This window comes from Dendropsophus ebraccatus, chromosome 10, assembly GCF_027789765.1.
Source record: "Dendropsophus ebraccatus isolate aDenEbr1 chromosome 10, aDenEbr1.pat, whole genome shotgun sequence".
NCBI lineage: Eukaryota > Metazoa > Chordata > Amphibia > Anura > Hylidae > Dendropsophus > Dendropsophus ebraccatus.
This window is the reverse complement of record NC_091463.1, coordinates 40,346,545-40,359,842: the sequence shown is the minus strand read 5'-3', so window position 1 is coordinate 40,359,842 and position 13,298 is coordinate 40,346,545. Positions and strand designations below refer to the sequence as shown.

The following is a 13,298-nucleotide window of genomic DNA, read 5'->3' as shown; positions in this document are numbered from 1 at the left end:
CTGATAAATGGGCAGAGCCTTCTTTTTACTATGTATGGTGGGATGTCCAATCAGAGCTGCCAATGTTATCAGCTGTTGCTAGGCAGATTAGAGAACTGTTCTAAAGAGATTTGGACACAGAGAAAGGAGCCCACTAGTCTGACTTCCTGTCATAATCTCCTCACTAACCCTAAAGAGAGGTTGTGACTAAGGTGAGTGTCTCTTACAAAGCTGGTATCTATTGGAACATCACTGCTTCATTTAGGGAAGGCAAGTTATAAAACTGTAAGGCTACAAACCCACTTGGCGGGTCTGCAGCGAGTCCCCTTGCTGCGTATTTGCAGCGAGACTCGCTGCAGATCCCGGCCCTATACTTTAAGGGTACAAACACACACGGCTTATACGCTGCGTATTTACTGCTGCGATACGCAGCAGATACGCAGCAGATTAGATCTAAATAAGTGAACACAGTATCAAATCTGCTGCGTATCTGCTGTGTGTGTTTGTACCCTTAATGGCAGACAAACACGCAGCACCCCATTAACCCCCTGGCCGCTGATACTTCACCTGATCCCGGCTCCGGCGGTTCCCGATGTCTTCAGCAAGCCGGAGCGGGGACCAGGTAAGGTATATGCTCCAGCCAGCCGCCCGCAGCCCCGGCCGCCCGATGGCCCCCCCGCAGCACCGATAGCACGCCCCCCTGCAGCACTGATCGCTTGCACGCCCCCCCCAATCGCCCCCCCCGCAGCACCGATCGCCCCCCCCGCAGCACCGATCGCCCCCCCGCAGCACCGATCGCTCGCACGCCCCCTTGCAGCACCGGCCGCCCGATCGAGTGGCCGGGGCTGAAGGGGGGCGATTGGGGGGCGTGCAAGTGATCAGTGCTGCGGGGGGGCGTGCGATCGGTGCTGCGGGGGGGCGTGCGATCGGTGCTGCGGGGGGCGTGCGATAGGTGCTGCGGGGGGGGCGTGCGATCAGTGCTGCGGGGGGGGGGGGCGTGCGATCGGTGCTGCGGGGGGGGGGGGCGGCTGGCTGGAGCATATACTTCACCTGGTCCTCGCTCCGGCTTGCTGAAGACATCGGGAACCGCCAGAGCCGGGATCAGGTGAAGTATCAGCTCCGGTGGCCGGGGGGTTAATGGGGTGGGCTGCAGACAAACTCGCAGCAGGGATGTACATCCCTGCTGCGTGTTTGTCTGCCATTAAAAGTATAGGGCCGGGATCTGCAGCGAGTCTCACTGCAAATACGCAGCAAGGGGACTCGCTGCAGACCCGCCAAGTGGGTTTGTAGCCTAATGGTGTGTTTACACAGAGAGATTTATCTGACAGATTTTTAAAGCCAAAGCCAGGAACAGACTATAAATAGGGAACAGGTCCTAAAGAAAAGATTAAGATTTTTCCCCATTTCAAAACCATTCCAGGCTTTGGCTTCAATAATCTGTCAAACAAACCTCTCTGTGTAAAAGCACCATAAAGGAGATATTCCTCTGGCAAAAGAGGGAAAAAATATATTCATCTACTCTATAGTATAGTATTCCCCATGGCCCTTGGCTGGGTTCACACTGCGTTTTGCTGTCCAATTCTCTGTTAACACTTCAGTAAGTTCAACTTTAACATACAGAAAAACGTGGTCAATGTTAGTCAATGGGAAATGAATTCTGTAGTATGGAATAAAGCAGCATCCATTTTATCCATCTGTTAATACACTGAAACCTTGGATTATGAGTAACTTTGTCTGAGAGCGTTTTGCAAGACAAGCTAACAATTAAAAAAACATTTTGAGGGTAGCTTCACACGTACCGACTCACAGCGTTAATAACGCTGCGAGTCGGCTAGGTCCTGGCAGATCACTTTCACTACATACACACAGCGGTCTGAACGACCGCTGCGTGTATGTAATTCTGCCGGCCGCTTAACCCCTTCGGTACGTGTTAAGCTACCCTAAATGGTAAATTTAAAGCAGTGCTTCTCAATTCCAGTCCTCAGGCCTCACCAACAGGTCATGTTTTGAGGATTTCCCATACAAAGAACAGCTGTGAGAATACCTGATGGACTGAGTATAATTAGATCACCTGTGAAATACTAAGGAAATCTTCAAAACATGACCTGTTGGTGGGGCCCCAGGACTGGAATTGAGAAGCACTGATTTAAAGAAATCCTTTGGCATCGGGGCCCTACCTAAGTTGCTGACAGTGTGCTGTAGCTGGCAGTCCCCTAGTGAGCATAGTTTCCTTTTAGTAATTTGTCCGTGCAGTGGACTATGCACAATCCTACTGTAATGAAGTATCAAAGATGAGTTGTTTGTGCCACACTCTGGCTGCCTCACCACTCCCTCCTCCTCCCTCCTGTTCATGAATAATCAATGCTGCCCGGCCTCCTGCTCGCTCAGCTGTCAGCCAGTGTCTCTGATTGCAGATCAGTCCTCTGTAGGCAGTTTATGTCTGAAAGAAACACTCCAGGTATAGTTGAATTTCTGATCCCAAATGTTTTGGAGCTACCAAACCAACACAAGAAACCAAGGGTATGTAATAAACGTAGGGCACACCACAACTGATAATTTAAGCAAACATACAAAAATTCTTTATTCACATGATTAATTCAACAAAAAATGACATATATGTACAGTAATTTTTTGTTGAATTAATCATGTGAATAAAGAATTTTTGTATATTTGCTTAAATTATCAGTTGTGGTGTGCCCTTCGTTTATTACATACCCTTGGTTTCTTGTGTTGGTTTGGTTGTTGCATTTAGGTATGTAGTAGGAGCACCCCTCAAAAGGCATTTTTTGGGTGGTGCAGAATCCATTATCTCCTTGTAGTTCAAATGTTTTGGAGCTGTGGTCTAGGGATAACTCACCTGTCTAGAGACCTGCCACCAGTTCATTCTTAAGTTCAAATGCCCTGATGCAAATGAAATATGGATCTTTATTTTTTCCTCACTATTGTATCATTTTTCAGGCTCTGTTTACACACAGCATTTTTGCTCAGTATTTTGCAACCAAAACCAGGAGTAGATTGAAAACACAGAAAGGCTCTGTTCACACACTGTTAAAATTGAGTGGATGGCTGCCATTTAATGGCAAACAACGGTTGTTTTAAGATAACGGCAATTATTTGCTATGGTGGCCATTCACTCAATTTCAACAGGGATTTGAACCAAAGTATGGGCTGCTGGCAGGTTTGTTGCATTGTCGGACTGGGGTATCTGGGGGCCCATCAGAGGATATGATCCTGGGGGCCCACCAATGAAGAATCAGTGAGAAACAACATATCAGTCAGTGTTTGTGCAGGTTCTAAAGCTGGGGGCCCACCGGAGGATTCTCTGGTGGGCCAGTCCGACACTGGACTGTAGACAGGTGAGTTACCCCTAGACCACAGCTCCAACACATTTGGAGTCAGAGATTCAACTATAGCTAAGTGTTTCTTTCAGACATAAACTGTCTACAGAGGACTGATCTGCAATCGGAGACACTGACTGACAGCTGAGCAAGCAGAAGGCCGGGCAGCATTGATTATTCATGAAGAAGAGGGAGGAGGGTGGAGTGGTGAGGTGGACAGAGGTGGACAACTCTTCTTTGATATTTCATTACAGTAATATTTTACATAGTTACATAGTTAATACGGTTGAAAAAAGACACATGTCCATCAAGTTCAACCAAGGAGGGGATGGATACAGGGAAGGGGGAGGGGCGATAGGTTCTATACATATGCATTTATATTATTTTGCTCTAAGAACTTGTCTAGGCCGGTTTTGAAGCCCTCTACTGTTTTTGCTGTGACCAGATCCTGGGGTAGACTGTTCCACAGATTCACAGTTCTCATGGTAAAGAAGGCTTGTCGCCTCCGGAGATTGAACCTTTTTTTCTCCAGGCGGAGGCAGTGCCCTCTTGTCCTTTGAGGGGGGTTTACCTGGAACATCTTTTCCCCATATCTCTTGTAGGGGCCATTTATATATTTAAATAAGTTAATCATATCTCCCCTTAAACGTCTCTTCTCCAGACTAAACAAATGTAATTCTTTTAATCTCTCCTCATAACTAAGATGCTCCATTCCCCTTATTAGTTTAGTTGCCCGTCTTTGTACCCTCTCCAGCTCTAGAACATCCTTTTTATGAATCGGGTTCCAAAACTGGACGGTATTCTCCAGATGAGGCCGCACCAAAGCTTTATAAAGCGGGAATATTATATCCCTGTCCCGTGAGTCCATGCCTGTTTTAATGCATGACAATATCCTGCTGGCCTTAGAAGCAGCTGACTGACATTGTGTGCTGTTCTGTAGTCTATTATCTACAAGTACACCCAGATCCTTCTCCATCAGCGATTCTCCCAGAATAACTCCCCCCAGGACATATGATGCATGCGGGTTATTAGTACCCAGGTGCATAACTTTACATTTATCCACATTGAACCTCATTTGCCAAGTGGACGCCCAAACACTCAGTGTGTCTAAGTCATCCTGTAACATCTGCACATCCTCCATAGACTGTACTGTACTACAAAGCTTGGTGTCATCTGCAAAGATAGAAACATTGCTGTTAATTCCATTCTCAATATCATTAATAAACAAGTTAAACAGAAGAGGGCCCAGTACTGACCCTTGGGGTACACCACTTATTACCACAAATTACCAAAAGGCAGCATGCTCACTAGGGGACTGCCAACTATAGCACACTATCAGCACTGCAGGTAGGGCCCGGATGCTGACAAATTCCCTTCAAAATGGTAAACAAGCAAGATTTCCTAATACGAGCCCCCCCCTGTGCCCCCACCCTGATACTGTACTGGGTAGAAAATCAAAAATAGAGAAAAGGCAGCAACTTTTGCTATTTAAAAAACATCAGTTAACATACGATTTAACTGACTGCAAAGCAATGCATTGAAGTCAATGGAAAAACGGACCTTCAATACACACAATGTATCGAATACTGGACGTTATCACAGCAGACAACAAAATAATGATCATGACAATTATTTTCAGACGTCTTTTGCAAACAGTGGACGTTTTTCATTAGTTGTTCACCATTTTATTAGTTTGTCACTGTTCTTTCTCCGTTTTACTATTAAATTCTATGGAGTTCTCAATTAAGCCACACCCAAAGGCCAATTAGTAAACGCAAAGTAGAATAATGAACCAACAGCTGTCATTGCACTAAGGGAAGGCTAGACAGCTAAATGACGTCTGTTATTTTAGACTCAAAATGACGGACGTAATTTTAAACAGAGCTGCAAAAAACATGAAAGTGAAAAAAAAAAATCTATGTGTCAACAGAGGCTGTTATTTTATCCATTTTGTAAACCAATAATACAGTAGAGATTCTAATAGAGATTCATAAAAGAAGGAGATGGGAGATGTGTGTGCAAACATATGAATTTTTTTGCTCTAACCATCACAGCAGTAAAATTAATTCTTTTGGGCCATCTACTGCCTAATGCAATTATATGTTTCCAAATATTTTGGTCCATAAAAGGCCTAAAAGCTGTACAGCTTCAAGTATCGCTCAAAAGCTCTCATGGGGACAGGGGGTGGGAAGTGAACATAACTTAAGGTAAATGGAGGTATGAAATGGCTGGATACTAAATATGATTTCTACTTTAGTTTTAAAGGACCAACAATAATGCAAGAAGAAACCTGCTTTAGAGAAATAACAGGTACTGCAACACTCAAGATAGGAACTCATCTATAGTTGCATTCACACTTTCTTCAACCCCATAGTGTCCAAGCTAATTTAGGCCTCCTTGTGCAAACCATTTTCATTTTTTTTTCACTGTCAAATTCTTAGAGCTGGTAATTTTTTAAAAATAACATGCTCAACTCTCTGGATCTAACGCTGAGTTGCAGGCCCACCAAGCTTATCAGCAGCTGCGGCCCAAATCTTGGATGTATTTGGAACTTGTACAGTAACAAGAAATATACTTTATATGTAAAGGGTGTGTGCAGTATATGTTTTATGTTTCTTTTTTATGTGGTTAAAAAGTGTTCAATGTTTCACTGTTGCATTATTTGCAGCATCCTATTCTTTTGAGAACATTTTTGCAGTGCCCATTATTTTGTATATGCTATAGTTTTACTGCAAACTCTGTGACTGTACCCTAAAACCCAGTTGCTGTGATTTTATTTAAATGTCAGACACATCTGCAAAATGGCCTAATGTGCAATTGATACAGATCTGTTCAAAACCAATTTACCTTAAAACCTAAATGGAGAAGAGTATATATAGTCTTTCAGATAATTGGAGCTGGGTGCTGTGGTATATAGGAATAGGAAAAGTACCTGTGTACTTGGGTTACTTGTAGGTTAGGTTAAGTTAGGTTTAGCTTGTACTTGTAGGAATAGACTAGACTTGATTGTTAGAAAGATCAGAGAATGCCAGTTATGGTAGCACAGGCCCCGGGCTTGCACAACTGTGTGTAGCTAGTCACTCAAGATTTTCCTTTATGACCAAGCAAAGATCAATTGAGTACTTCAATTTTGCTTCACTTCCTACTGCACTTTGCTTCACTTCCTAACTTGGCAGAAGAATAGTAACCCCAAACCTAAGCAAAAGTTTATCCCTGTAGCGGTAGTTACCCCACCTTTGGCTTTACCATTGCATAATAATACAGGAACACTACTAGCTAGAACTTCTCTCTATAACCACATCTAGACTAGACAACCCACCAGGAACCATCAGGAAGCTTTATAGGAGTGGATGGGACTAATCTCCCATTGGTGGGAAACTCTCTGGAACACCCTAACCCTTCGTGGGTGATAGGTGCAAAAGTGTTAGGTATCCAGCTGAAAGATTGGATAACAATGTGGCAACTAAAACATAGAATAAGTGCAGTGTTAACACTTTATACTCCCTTCAGCTGTGAAAAGTGCATAGGAAACAGAGAGACATTAGGGGGGACATTTATTAAGTCCGGCGTTTATTAAGTCCGGCGCATTCTCTGGCGCTACGGAGATTTATGTAGAGGCGGACTGCCTCTACATAAATCCCCTGCGCGGTTTTCTGAGTATCTTTGCGCTGAAAAAATGATAAATAGCACGGACTCTGAGTCCACACCCCCTCTCTGCCCCCCTCTGGCGTACTCGGCGTGAAGTGCCGATATGCGAATATTTTATTTGCAAATCGGCCATTTGCAAATAAAATCATTCGCATATCGGCACTTTACGCTGAAAATCATCAGTACGCCGGATGATGCATGTCCCCCTTAGTGTCAGCCAGTAAAGTGCAAACCTTCAGCCCAGAGCATGGACATACACTACCGTTCAAAAGTTTGGGGTCACATTAAAATGTCCTTATTTTTGAAGGAAAAGCACTGTACTTTTCAATGAAGATAACTTTAAACTAGTCCTAACTTTAAACAAATACACTCTATACATTGCTAATGTGGTAAATGACTATTGTAGCTGCAAATGTCTGGTTTTTGGTGCAATATCTACATAGGTGTATAGAGGCCCATTTCCAGCAACTATCACTCCAGTGTTCTAATGGTACAATGTGTTTGCTCATTGGCTCAGAAGGCTAATTGATGATTAGTAAACCCTTGTGCAATCATGTTCACACATCTGAAAACAATCTAACTCGTTACAGAAGCTACAAAACTGACCTTCCTTTGAGCAGATTAAGTTTCTGGAGCATCACATTTGTGGGGTCAATTAAACGCTCAAAATGGCCAGAAAAAGAGAACTTTCATCTGAAACTTGACAGCCTATTCTTGTTCTTAGAAATGAAGGCTATTCCATGCGAGAAATTGCTAAGAAATTGAAGATTTCCTACAACGGTGTGTACTACTCCCTTCAGAGGACAGCACAAACAGGCTCTAACCAGAGTAGAAAAAGAAGTGGGAGGCCGCGTTGCACAACTAAGCATGAAGATAAGCACATTAGAGTCTCTAGTTTGAGAAACAGACGCCTCACAGGTCACCAACTAGCATCTTCATTAAATAGTACCCGCAAAACACCAGTGTCAACATCTAAAGTGAAGAGGCGGCTGCGGGATTTTGGGCTTCAGGGCAGAGTGGCAAAGAAAAAGCCATATCTGAGACTGGCCAATAAAAGAAAAAGATTAAGATGGGCAAAAGAACACAGACATTGGACAGAGGAAGACTGGAAAAAAGTGTTGTGGACGGATGAATCCAAGTTTGAGGTGTTTGGATCACAAAGAAGAACGTTTGTGAGACGCAGAACAAATGAAAAGATGCTGGAAGAATGCCTGACGCCATCTGTTAAGCATGGTGGAGGTAATGTGATGGTCTGGGGTTGCTTTGGTGCTGGTAAGGTGGGAGATTTGTACAGGGTAAAAGGGATTCTGAATAAGGAAGGCTATCACTCAATTTTGCAACGCCATGCCATACCCAGTGGACAGCGCTTGATTGGAGCCAATTTCATCCTACAACAGGACAATGACCCTAAACACACCTCCAAATTGTGCAAGAACTATTTACAGCAGAAGCAGGCAGCTGGTATTCTATCGGTAATGGAGTAGCCAGCGCAGTCACCAGATCTGAACCCCATTGAGCTGTTGTGGGAGCAGCTTGACCGTATGGTACGCCAGAAGTGCCCATCCAACCAATCCAACTTGTGAGAGCTGCTTCTAGAAGCGTGGGGTGCAATTTCTTCAGCTTACCTCAACAAATTAAAAGCTAGAATGCCAAAGGTGTGCAATGCTGTAATAGCTGCAAAAGGTGGATTCTTTGCCGAAAGCAAAGTTTGATGTAAAAACAATGTTATTTCAAATACAAATCATTATTTCTAATCTTGTCAATGTCTTCACTCTATTTTCTATTCATTTCACAACGTATGGTGGTGAATAAATGTGACTTTTCATGGAAAATATAAAATTGTTTGGGTGACCCCAAACTTTTGAACGGTAGTGTACATAGTACCTGACCACAGGTGTGCTAGGAACAGTAGGGTTACACATGCTCTGGGACACTATATTTGCTCAACACTACAGGTGTTGTATTAGTGGCAAAGTGTCAAATCCAAGGAATCACCAGCACTACAGGCCCCAGCATAGAGGTATGTACGGTCGGCACTCCCTCCCTCTTGAGGCTGGGTTCACACTATGTCACACTTCAGTCAGTATTGTGACCTTCATATTGCAACCAAAACCAGGAGTGGATTAAAAACACAGAAAGGCTCTGTCCACACAATGTTGAAATTGAGTGGATGGCCGCCATATAACAGTAAATAACTGCCATTATTTCAATATAACAGCCGTTGTTTTAAAATAACAGCAAATATTTGCCATTAAATGGCGGCCATTCACTCAATTTCAACATTGTGTGAACAGAGCCTTTCTGTGTTTTCAATCCACTCCTGGTTTTGGTTGCAATATGAGGACCACAATACTGACTGAAATATACGTAGTGTGAACCCAGCCTTAGTGTAGGTGGTGCTCAGCTGTGTAGCAATCACAATGATCAATACATAAGGAAGATAGTCTTCAGCGGCACTCACCATAAATTACACCTTTATTGTAATACAAACATGCTTTACAGGATACGAGAGGATGCTCTCTCCCCACCTACAAACGTTTCACGCCTGTCTGGCGCTTTCTCAAGGCATGTTTGTATTACAATAAAGGTGAAATTCATGGTGAGTGGCACTAAAGACTACCTTCCTTATGTTTTAGTGGCAAAGTGTGCTGCTGTCTCTGCATACAATAGACAGATATATGAGATATGAGATCATATGGTATGTGAGCTGGCTGGTTTTAGGGCCTAATGACTAGAGCCTAACACACAGCCCGATAATCATGCAGCAAGGGCTGTCCGGACATTGTTAGTATTGTCCTTTCAGCCCTGGCCTTAAGTGTAAAATAATGAACTTTATACTTACCTTTCCACACTCTCCAGTGTCCTCTAGCTTCTGCCTGCTACCCACAGCCACTGCTCGCATTTCTGAGCTGGTCTCTGAAGTTACAGGCCACTCAACCAACCAATCAATGGCTGAGACAGGACAGTGCTGCGGCCAGTGATTGGTTAAGCGGCCTGTGCTGGCAGCGGCTGCAGGGAGCATCCAGAAGCATTAAGAACACCAGGTAGCCTGGACAGATAAGTATAAAGTTTATTATTTTGTTTTCACATTCCTCAGCTGTTGGCCGCACTTCACTATTACACATAGCATTGCGCTGCCAGCGGTTGATGATATAGAAGCCAATGAGTCATTTCTTTAGCTGATAATTCTCTTTATTACATAGGCAATAATTTGTCAAATCTACATGATTTGGGAGATTATTACTCCCATGTAATGGGGCCCTTAGTGCCGGGCTTACTTTCAGTCCCAGTCCATCACTACATCCCTGCACACAGAAGTTTATAAGAATGACAGGTAGGCCTAAAGTTTTTGTTCCATCACATTTCATTGGTACTGTATGTCTTGAAAAAAATCCACCACAGGAAATTTACTGTGGATTTGTAAATTGTAAAAGCACTAGAATGTAGCTAAAATGAGCACAGTAGTAAGTGGCTGTGCATATGATGGATTAAGGCTTATGTTCAGCTAATACTCATCTCTCTGAAAAAAATATGTTTGCCTTTTTACCTTTTGATCTTAAAGGCCATATTAAAGAACTGCTTGAAATACAGTCTCCCATTGATGGACATAATCTCATTGAGCAGATATACAAAGAAATTCAATCTTTAGAAGGAACTGTTATCCAAGGCGTTCCTGACATTCAGGTTAGTAATTTTTTAACACAAAATATTCACTAACCAATGGCTTATAGCTACCTTTAAAATTTAGATCTACAGGGAGTTACAGATTGCAAAGGCTAGAGGTCAGAACACTTCCAAAATGGCAGATTTAATGGCATGTTTCCAGTACACAGATGTTGTCTAAAGAAGAAAAGACTTATGGGTGCCTGGGGCTCAGTGATGCATCTGGTTAGTGATGGATAAACTGTCTGGTCTTATTCAATAAAAGAGCTAATGTAGCACAAGTTGCTGGAAAAGGTTAGTGCTTAAAGGAAGCTCTGTGGGTGGGATTACTGGGCCACCCAATTTTGCTGCCAAACACGGTTTTATACCAGGCCACCTGACGCAACCTGACCGGTGATTGACAGATTTAAGTTCAGCCAGGAGAGTTGTGGACCGTGATAGATCACTGGTGTACAATGACTCATTGTACATCATAATCCCCCAACATCCAACTCACCAGGGTAAATCTGTCAATCACCTGTCAGGTTACGTCTGGTGCCCTGTTCTAAAACCGTACTTACAGGACAGGAGCCATTTCACAGCTTACACTACCCTCTATCTGACCCTGATACCAAATACCTAATCAACCTTCTATAACTGTCTCTAATCCTGCCTCTACCGATCTCTCTCAAGCTAGCGTAGTCCGCTGCACTGGAGCTGATTTGCTAATACATATATATATATATGTGTGTGTGTGTGTATAGTGAAGGAGAAAGTGACACGTCGCACGGAGGAAGGGGACTGCAGCCCATTGTGCTACTGAAAGGAATTATGGAGAACACCTTGCCCCTGTGCTTTTGCTGTAATGCTATGTTCTATGTGCAGCTGCCATTTTTGACGAACCAAACATTCGAATAATTTAGTTAGTCCACGAATCAATTTTTTGCCATAGTTTGGTACAAATCTCGGTTCGGAAAGTTCAGTTTGCTCATCTCTACTCACCTTGCAACTGACAGGACTTAAATAGACACTGTTGTTACCAATATATGACATTCAATGCTATACATTTGGTCACAAGGTTTCTCACTTACTGGAAAACTGCAGTTTAGGCTCCGCCACTAAAGACATTTGGTCTTTAGTAACAGCAAAAAAGAGACCAAGTAGTCAACTGGCGCGGTGAAGATGAATGCTGATTGAGCAGCAGCCATGCACTGCTGTATATGAGTGAACTAAACGGCCTTTTACACTGGCCGGTTATTGGTCAGCTTCATTGCTATAAACAGTGACAGTGATCAGCCAAGGAGCAGGAGAAAACTCCCAATCCTCGGCTGAGGGCATCTTTTGGACTGTAGCAAAATTTATCACTATCGCCTGCACATCTCCCTGTGTAAACAGGAGATGTGCTGCCGATAACAGGGAAACTGACAAGAAGATATTGGGAAGGCAGCGCTGCAGGGGCAAAAGGACAGGTAAATATATTATATTATGTTTCGGCACCCCCGCCTTCCGTTAAGTTTTATGTTTTGTGGGACTTCTTTTTTAATATAGGAGAAGTTGTAATTTATTCTCAGTCCTGGAGACATTGCTAATGCCATGTATCTTGAAATTAAAAATGGAAAACACAATAGATTAGAAATGTACTTGCAAAAAAAACCTATAGATTCCTTCACCTGCAACCACCTGGAAAACACGCACATTTCATGACAAAATATTACATAACCTCACTGCACTCCGTGGACTAGGGCCTGTCTGCCACTGACTTCCCATCCTTTACTGGCAGTCATGTCAAACTCTGGCCCGTGGGCCAAATCTGGCCCGCGGTGCCATTATTTTTGGCCCGCCAGGCAATTCAGAGTTTGAATTACATCTGGCCCGTCATTGCATTAGATTATAATATGGGTGCTCCGGACAGTCACTTGGACCATCCATATTATAATTATGTAGGCCACAGGCAGTTTTTAGCCTGTGGCCTAGGAGTATGTGAGCGGTGTCGTCATCACATGTCCTGCCTCTGGGTCGCAGAAAAGGGCAAGTCCAAGCTTAATGGGACAATCTGTCACCCCTGGACAGCCCCCCAATCCACCCTAACCCTGGATACGGCCCTAATACTTACATGAGAAGATGAGTTGGCGGTCATATCTGCACATCGGGACCGGCATCAGGAGTGGGACCGGCAGGATGGGGTAAGTATGGGGGGCCGTCCACGGATAAGAGGTTCCCTTTAACAATTGTTCTAGGGGATGGCCAACATATAAGAGACTATGGGGAGGGCTGGTTACTAAATGGGACTACAGAGAAGGGCTGGCTACTATATGAGACTACAGAGAAGGGCTGCCTACTATATAAGAGACTATGGGGAAGGGCTGGCTACTATATAAGAGACTATAGGGAAGGGCTGGCTACTACATAAGAGACTATGGGGAAGGGCTGGCTACTATATGAGACTACAGGGGAGGGCTGGCTTCTATAAAAGATTATGGGGAGGGCTGTCTACTATATGAGACTATTGGTGAGGGCTGGCTACTATATGGGACACTTGGGGGGCTGGCTACTATTTGGGCACTATTGGGAGGCAGTCATATCTGCACAGCGGGACCGGCATCAGGAGTGGGACCGGCAGGATGGGGTAAGTATGGGGGGCCGTCCACGGATAAGAGGTTCCCTTTAACAATTGTTCTAGGGGATGGCCAA

The 13,298-nt window shown here is 43.9% G+C and overlaps 1 protein-coding gene across 4 annotated transcripts in view; it reads left to right on the top strand.

The window, feature by feature from the left end:
- Positions 1-13,298, top strand: part of TEX11 (testis expressed 11) — a 241,959-nt gene that overhangs the window by 71,568 nt on the left and 157,093 nt on the right. For 3 of the 4 annotated variants that reach the window (XR_011358669.1, XM_069943310.1, XM_069943308.1), the window contains exons 1-3: positions 109-191; positions 5,575-5,627; positions 10,528-10,649. The exons of the other annotated variant lie outside the window; for it this stretch is intronic. Coding sequence is in view for 2 of the 3 variants with exons in the window: in XM_069943310.1 (XP_069799411.1) it covers positions 5,594-5,627; positions 10,528-10,649 (156 nt within the window). In the remaining variant the exon portion in view is untranslated. Of the gene's footprint in view, positions 1-108; positions 192-5,574; positions 5,628-10,527; positions 10,650-13,298 lie in introns of those variants that run through there. 4 annotated transcript variants of the gene reach the window in all.